Consider the following 8,608-nt stretch of genomic DNA (forward strand, 5'->3'; position numbering starts at 1 on the left):
TCATAAACATAAAATGCCATTTATTTCTGATGGCTGAGTGGCCCTTTAAATCCGCTCCTCACTGTTGGGGGCCCTCCAGCCATCTTGACGACACGACACTCGGGAGGCTCTGTCCTCCGGAGCTTATCCAGATGATCAGAGTTTGAATTCAGGGGCTAGAATGTTGAGCCTTTTACTGTGTTCTGAACGTCAGTGTAAGTAATAGAGAAGAGAGTATGTCCCACGCGATAGCCCTTCTGTCAATCAAACGTCCAAACCTTCATTCAGAGGAAAGTCTTCATGTTTCCTCCATCCCTTTATACGGCCCACGTTCTTGTCCATGTCCCCCTGTACTGGTGTCCGCTGCTTGTTCAGAGCAGGAAAGGAGGGCTGACTGCAAGCCCTGTGCTTCCCACCCCAGGCGGCTGGCTGAACTGTGCGCTCTGGCACCCCTGTGGCCAGTTCATCGTCTAAGTAGCATTTTTCTATGGTCTGTGTCTAGAAACAAAGTTAAAAAAAAATAGAAACTAAATTCCACTTTATCTTAGTTGCTTTGACTTGAAGCTCATCAAATAAAGTAGAGAACTTGGTCCCCGGCCCAGAGAGCATGCATTGTGGAAGTTGTCAGCCGCCAGACTTCCCCTGGTGGCAAAACGCTGCTGCTCTCGACCCAGTTGGATGTTTCTGAGATCGGCTTGTGCTTGGTTTTATGTCAAAGGTACCTTTTATTTCTTTTCTTTCTGAAGGACCGTATAATTGATGCCGGCCCCAAGGGAAATTATTCTCGCTTTATGAACCACAGTTGTAATCCAAACTGTGAAACACAAAAGTGGACAGTGAATGGAGATGTTCGAGTTGGACTTTTTGCTCTTTGTGATATTCCTGCAGGTAAAAAAGCTACTTGCTGCCCATGCCCCCCTCTCTGGGCAGGACATCCTTCAAGGTTTGATACTCAAGTATTTATTCAAGTAAGATAGGATTATATTTGGAATTGTTATCTGCCACTAAGAAGTGAAAATCCATGTCCTGCAAAAGGGAGTTTAGCAGAGCCTTTCTGTCCTAGAGGCTGTTAGAGAATCCTGTGTGTCCACGACCCTCCCGAATGACTTCTCCCAATCATTGCTGTCTGCACAATATAACCAGATGTTTAAGCTTTTGTTTTCTTCTTTAAAGTATTAACATACTGTGTTAACAGCAGCCGGTTTCTTGGTTTGTGTGTGTGGGGGGGGGTTGTTTGTTTGTTTTGTAGTTGAAAGATCAGTCTGTTTCAAATTAGACACGAAAAGCCTCCGAAGGCCGTCATTGCTTCCATATTCCTCAGCCATTCAGCATCTTACCAGCAACACTTAGTTTCTTCTCTGCCGGGTTTGAGGGAACTGGGTGAGAAGGGAAGAGCTGTAGCTAAAGGAGATAGATAAACTGCATTTCCGGGACTCGTTGTGGGCGGTTCAGGACCAGCCAGCAGCAAGCGTGGACCTCCCGGTCCGAATCCCTGGGTCTTCGGTGTGAATAGTGAATCTGCATTGTGAACTCTTTTCCGAGCGTCCTCTAAAGCATTAATCACCAGAAATAGTGTGGTGTCGCTGCTATCTCGTGGTCATAGTGTTCATTCAGAAATTCGTGTAAATCAGCTTTAGAAAAGCGAGCTAAACCAGAGGCCGCTTCTCTTGAGCACAGATTTCAGATTCTTAGTCTCTGTTACATAGTTTTTGACCACTTCAATGAGAAGGATATGACAACTTTTATAGGCTGTCTTCGCTGCAGTCCTTGGTGGATGGGGATGTTTTCCTCTGTTGTTTCCCGCTCCCCTCCCCCCCAATCACTTCAGTGTGGAGCACGGGTGAGGGAAAAGCCTTCCGGTCAGAATTATGTCTCTCCTTTCATCATGAGAGTGTGTGTGTGTGACAGCATGTCTCTTCCCCATGACTTGAGTATGAGTAATGATTTCTCTCGTTTTAGGGATGGAGTTAACATTTAATTACAACCTGGATTGTCTGGGCAACGGCAGAACGGAGTGCCACTGCGGGGCAGAAAACTGCAGCGGCTTTCTGGGAGTGCGGCCGAAGGTCAGTTGCGCAGGGAGTTGAGAGTGAGGCTGTTGAAGTCTGTGACTATCTCAGGAAAGGGCTGGCGAATGGGTCCCGAGTTTAGATCAGAGCCATCGCGTTAACTGGAGTGTAGTCTCTGACTGTCCAGTGAAGCAAATCTTAGTAAGATCTGTCAGGTTCTCAAGAGGTGTTTGTATTTCTGATTGAATCTGAAGTTACCAACATCCTTTTCAAAACCTTTTTTAAAATTCACACTATACCAAAAACCACTGAATGAACCACTTTAAAATGGTGCGTTTTTTGGTATGTGAATTCTATGTCAGGGTCCTTGCAATTTAAAAAACAAAGCACCATATTCAAAAGTCGGTGAAAGCGAAGCCTTATGTTTATTATAGTACTGTTATGGGGTAAGTCCTGCTGGTTTTTAGGTAATCGAACAACAGAGTTTAAGAGAACTTCAATGAGCCTGAGGTTGTGGGAGCTCCCTTTCCACGTGGAGCCTCACTCGCTGTGTTCATCCTTCTCCCTGCCAGTCGACATGTGCGTCAACAGCCGAAGAAAAGGCCAAAAATGCTAAGTTAAAGCAGAAGAGGCGAAAAATCAAAGCAGAACCAAAGCAGATGCATGAAGACTACTGTTTTCAATGTGGAGATGGTGGGGAGCTGGTCATGTGTGACAAAAAAGACTGTCCCAAAGCATACCACCTCTTATGCCTTAACCTGACTCAGCCGCCATATGGTAAGCGAGCCTCTCGGGACCCTTTCTCTGACGCGCGTCTTTGCCAGCGATAGGCCACCTAGAATGCACCTCCCTCTCCTTAGCGGAGCCATGGAATGGATAACGTTGAACAGAAAGTACGCTAGTGAGAACTCTGCGAATGTGGGGTAGGCGCGGGCCAGCGAGGATTGGTTTCTCGGCCCTGATTACCGGGGGCGGGCAGTTGGCTCCTCTGGCGTTGAGTTTGGGCGGCGGCGCGCAGCCATAGTCGGTGGTACATTCCGACGGAAGTTTGGCCGAAATTTGGAGTTGGAGTCCATTGAATTCGGTGTCCAGTCAGAGCAGATGGTGGGAACTTGGGTTTTGCGTGGGTAAGCAAGACGGGCACTAACGGGGCTCTTTTCCCTGTCCCCGCCCCTCCGCAGGAAAGTGGGAATGCCCGTGGCACCAGTGCGAGGAGTGCAGCAGTGCTGCCGTCTCCTTCTGCGAGTTCTGCCCACACTCCTTCTGTAAAGATCACGAGGTGGGCGCCCTGGTTCCCTCTGCTCTGGAAGGCCGGCTCTGCTGCTCGGAGCACGACCCCGAATCGCCGGTGTCGGCAGAATACTGGAGCAAGATCAAATGCAAATTGGAATCACAAGATCATGGAGAAGAACTGAGAGAATAAATGGGTGGTGATTTCTTTCTTTCTTTCTTTCTTTTTTCTTTCTATGGAGATGAAAGAAAGGAAAAGAAACAAGTGAGTTGACGGCATGTCGGTGGGAGAAGGCTGCTGCCCCCTGTGCAGCCTGGGCCCCGGCGCCGTTGTTGACACGCGGCCGGGGGGCCAGTGCGCGGGCAGAAGCGCTGGGCCCTGTCTGTTTTTCTGTTTTGTCGGGTTGGGGATTCTTTTGTGGCGGGCCAAATTCCCTTGGTCTTCTCTTGCCTTTTAGTATGGTCCCATGCCTTTGCAGCTGGAAAAAGAGATGTCTTCGCTTTTAAAATAAGAACAAAGAGAAAAAGAAGTTTTGCTAATGAGATAATTTTAAAGTCTAGGATGTGTTCCTTGGGTGTAAAAAGCAAAAGTAGCCGTCATTCCTTTATTTATTTTCATTTTTGAAATCTTCGGAGAAGCGTAGTTCAGATAGTCTCTTCAGTGTACGTGCGTGTGTGTTTGAAGTAGCAGTTGGAGCGGGCCCTCTAGAAAAGGCTCTGATGGTCTTTATATACCTCTTTGCTGAGCAGTAGGTAGGCTCGCTTCTTTTTCCCTTCCAAATGTCTTTCATAGTCTTGGAGAAGGGCACTGTGGGAGTACTGCATCTGGCCTCTTGAAAACAGAATGCCTCAGTGGATGTGTCCTCTGTGGTCTTGACCTAGGTGGGCTTTATGATGTGTGATACCTTTACCTAGAAAGGTATGTAGTGTGTTTTTTGGTTTTGGAGAAAAACAGAAATGGCTACAGTCACTGAGTTTGAAATGTTTTCCATTGACAGTGGACGTTTTTGATGACACGTGTTTATGTGGATGTGAGTGCAGAGTTAGAATGGTCGTCCCTGTTGCTGTGACACACGGACAGAAGCAGCTAAAGGGAGACGAAAGGCCCAGACCCAGAGCTGGATCATGCAGGCACCATCCTCTGCGCTGTGTAATGGAAGCCCTAGTCTGACCAGCGGGGCATTATGGGCTTTTCGTTTCCTGTCTCTGCTTCCCTCTCCTAACCAAACATTCCCTGTCCGCTGGCTGCCCGCCCAGCTGTGTTTCCTGGTGAAAACGACACAAGCGAATCACAGTTATATCTGAGTAGGTCTTTTTGGTTTAGTTCCTCATTTGCAGGGTGGAAGGGGTAGGGGCATCCCCAGGTTCTATGTAAACAATTTCTGTTTAGTATTATCTACTAACTAAAATCGCCCCCACCGAGGAAGGGGAAGCGCTTCTACAGGGTATATAAGAGCCACACAAACACACTTCATCTTAGGAAGCACTTAGGGAAGCTCCCAAGAAAGCAGTGTTAGCAAAAATGGTTGGTTGTGACGCTTGGATCTCATAGATGCCAAGTGTACCAAGATGTCTGCCCACAAAATTCACTTGCATTTAATGCTTCGGAATATGTATATTCCAGTATTCCTTGTATGAAGTAATTAGTAATGTCAGACATTGTTGTCACACTGTACTAAGTAGAAGTCTAGAGGTAGCTTGAATGAACGTTAGCTTTCTCTGTGAATTTTGACTGCTTACAATTGCTGGTACCTGGTGGCATTTATTTTCCCTCAAGAAGTACCTAGGAACCTTATGATGGTAGGGAGGGCAGATGCTCGGCCACATTCCTTCCGTTGTGTTATATGTGTCCCTGTTTTTTTACCAATTTAGAGTTCTTCTCTAGGAAAAAGAAGAAAAAAAGCTGTTTTGTGCCTCTCTGTCTCTCTCTTTCTCTCTTTTTCTTAATGTAAATGTGCAATCATACTGGATTTTCTCTTGTAAAAAAATAACGTAAAACAAAACAAAAAAATCACACTACAATTCCTTTACTTAAGCTCCTAAACTGCCATTTGCCTGATTCCAGCAATTAATTCTGAGGTAACTTATTGGGCCTCCAGGAATTCTCTTGATTAGATATGGTCCCAGGAGAAAGAGCAAAATGGAAAATGCTATGCGTGTTACCAGATCGAATCGCTACCGGTAACATGCAGCACAGCGCACCAAAACACTAAACTTTGCTCTTGAGCAATTATATAGTTTGATATCCTTTTAAAAAATAATTTAAGAAAATCTAGGTTTTATCATACTAAAAACTTTATTTTATATATATATATGTGTATGTGTGTGTGTATATATATATATATATATATATGAGATAAATGTTTGCTTTTTTTAAACTTACTAACATGAAGGATTTCCTTTAACATTCAAAATGTAACCCTTGTTGAAACCGTATCCCACATGAAATCTCTCCTTGCTTCCTTTTGGACTTAGTGCTCTTTAATACCTGACGACTTTTCTATGGTAAGCCAGGGTGCATTCTGTACACTCACAAGTACCTGCGGGTTCAGTATTTTTATGCAGCTTCATTATGTCACGTTTTGTTTGTGTTATAACAACTCTGCTGAGATTTTTTAATCTTTTTTGGGGGGCGGGGGGTGGGGTACCTAATAAGATCGTTCTGCCATTTCAGAAATCAGGGTAGAAAACAAAACTAGCTAACCGTAGCTCTGGAGTCTTCGTCCAGGAGTGCTCTTTAATGGTCCAGAAAGTGGTTTTAGTCCTGCCAGCGCCGAGGAGCTCTCCTCACACCTGCGTGGTGTCACCACCGACCTGTTTCATGTGTCTTCAGGCGGCAGGCTGTGCAAGCAGTAGGGGGAGAGAAAGCTGTGCTTTCCGCGTGCTCATTTGCCTGCGCCTCGCCAATGAAATGGTCCAAAGGACGTGTTGCTCTCTCATAGTCTGTAGATGGTATTTGTTAACTTTTAAATCTGTATGTGGTCAGAGCATAAATGGTTGGGTTTTATTGTCCAAAAATGAAATAACTTAAAGCATCATGGGATAATGGTGGGTTGTTTTGTTTTTTTTTTTACCCTCATGTTAATTCTTTGAAAGAAGAAGTGAATGTAAAATTTTTGATAATCAGCATAAAGCTTCCAAAATCAGATGGGTAACAACTAGAGAGGAAATCCTGGGCGGCTTTCCAGGCATGCGCGGTGCAGGCAGGGCTGGAGGGGACCGGCTGCGGGGCGCTGGGGGCGCTGGCTGCGGGCGGGGTGGCCGCCTTTCATTCCTGGAAGGCCAGTGCAGCTGGAGGAAGTGAGTCACTTCCTTAATACCTAATCAGGGCTAGAGTCAGGAGGGAGGTGGGTTTTATTTTCATTTTTATTTTAGCAAGTTCCTACTCTACCTTAATTCTCAAAAATGATCTGGCCTAAGCTATAGAATAGGCCGACTTTTAGAATCCCTGAAACTCGGAGCTATCTGTGTGTCCAAGTCAGGAACAAATGTAAAAACTATAATAATAATAATAGTAGGGGGGTGGCGGCTCCCAGCTCCCTTCTGCCATTTCCACATAAGACTTGGAAGCGTGCTTGTAAATAATGTTTTGAAATTCTGAGATAATCATGTAAAGGACTCTCAGAGAGGGCAGGCTGGTGGACACGTGTCTTTCCTGGCTCTTGAAGTAGTTTCCTTTCGGCCTCGTTGCACGGTTTATGTTCCAGGCGGGGTCCGAGCCAGAGCTGCAGTCTGGACGGCAGAGAGCAGCCCGACGGAGGGTCGTCTCCGGACCCCCAGGATCCGTGGCTGGCCCTTCGTGTCATTGTTAAGTACAAGGCTCTTCCTTTAGCATTCACCTTGAAGTCAGGGGGCTGCCACATGCCGCGTCCCAACAGGAAGAGGAAGCAGGTGGCCACGGAGCCCTTCCGGCGCGGGCCGCTCACGCGGGCTGCACTTCCGGGCGCGGGCCGGTGACGCGGGGAAGTTGCGGTAGGGCCGGGCGCGGGCGGCGCACGTTCGACTTCCTGAGTTGTCCCAGTGGCTGCAGACGCCCAGTGATCGCTCGGAACGATTTCCGTTGGCCTGGGCCACTTATAGTTGGTCCCCGGTTGTCTGTAAACCAAGGGTAGAACTCGCCTCCGTGTCCAGCTGAGCTGGGGAACAGATCTAACTAGACGGCTTTGCCACGTATTCACGAATATTGAAAAGTTGGAAATGTGTATATACCGAAATCTACCGACTTTTCCCGGGGGCGGGGTACAGGGAGAAAAGGGGGTTCGAACAGGGTGAGGGAGGGGGAATGATAATGTTTACCACAGGTACGAAGTAGTCACTTTAACATTGAGACCTCTGCCTCATTGAATTCAGGTTTTTTACGTACTTGAAACTCTTCAGATTCCCCTTATTTTACAGTTATTTTTAAATTTATGAAATAGAAAGCCTTGTTTTGTATACTGTTTTGAAAACAAATAGCCTAGTCTCTTGTCCTCTTCGACTTGGATTAAAGGCGAAGTTCTGCAAATGGGAGCGCGTGTCCGCGGCAGATAGCTCAGATTTCGTGTACACAGTCGAGGAAGAGACTCTTGCATGAAATACCAGCAGCATTTTTATGAGTATTTCCCACGTGTGTTATTTTGTCATTTTGTCAAGCCTATCCCCATGCACCTCTTCTTTCCTTTTAATATATATATGCCTGTGTAGGGAAAAACAAAAATTTGCACTTACTTTACACTCCTGAAACACAGGGTGTAATCTGTGTGTTTCAAAGACCATTTCCGTTCTTTTCTCTGTCAGTCCATTGCTTAAGTGACAAGTTCAGGTGCTTGTGGCACAGATGTGTGAAGTGGGGGGAGGAGGAGAGCGGCCTGCCCTTCAGTAGCCTGTGAAAATCAGTTCCGCGTAAGAAAAAGGGAAAAGATGAACAGTTGCCAAAGTCATTTATTCAGTCCTTAGTTTTCTTATGTGACCTTCGCATCTGCGAATGGCGAGCAAGCCCCCTCAGGTGCCGGTCTTTCCCCTCCCGCTGCCACACAGCCCTCCGACGGGTGCTCGAGGCGCGGTGTCCACCAGATCGCCCAGGGGAGTTATGTATGAGGTATTCTTGTCAGGGTAGGAGTGGACTGGATACAATTTACTTTTTTACTCTGTTGTCATTAATATTGCTCTTTATCTCATTTGTGCTGTCACATACCCTCTGTTAAAAAAAAAAAAAGAAAATCACATTGTTTCCGATGACCAAGATGCTAAATGATGATTACAACTGGCTAATAAGATCCTTTTTCTATACAAGGGTGTGTGCATAATTGGAATTGATACAAGAAATTCATTTGTAACCACTTGTGATATTGCACAACAAACACATACCTACAGATTCTGTTTTCTTTTTCTTGTGATCTTTATGATAATGA

The 8,608-nt window shown here is 46.1% G+C and overlaps 1 protein-coding gene across 5 annotated transcripts in view; it reads left to right on the forward strand.

Annotated features, from left to right (window-relative positions):
- NSD3 (nuclear receptor binding SET domain protein 3) overlaps positions 1–8,417 on the forward strand; it is a 115,908-nt gene extending 107,491 nt beyond the window's left edge. For all 5 annotated transcript variants that reach the window (XM_087856393.1, XM_087856394.1, XM_045779361.2 and 2 more), the window contains 4 exons: positions 726–867; positions 1,939–2,045; positions 2,561–2,765; positions 3,170–8,417. In XM_087856393.1, coding sequence (XP_087712519.1) covers positions 726–867; positions 1,939–2,045; positions 2,561–2,765; positions 3,170–3,411 — 696 coding nt within the window. In that variant the 3' untranslated portion in view covers positions 3,412–8,417. The remainder of the gene's footprint in view (positions 1–725; positions 868–1,938; positions 2,046–2,560; positions 2,766–3,169) is intronic.
- Positions 8,418–8,608: the final 191 nt, after the last annotated feature.

This window comes from Ursus americanus, chromosome 27 (genome assembly GCF_024610735.1).
Source record: "Ursus americanus isolate L20-20 chromosome 27, mUrsAme1.1.p, whole genome shotgun sequence".
NCBI lineage: Eukaryota > Metazoa > Chordata > Mammalia > Carnivora > Ursidae > Ursus > Ursus americanus.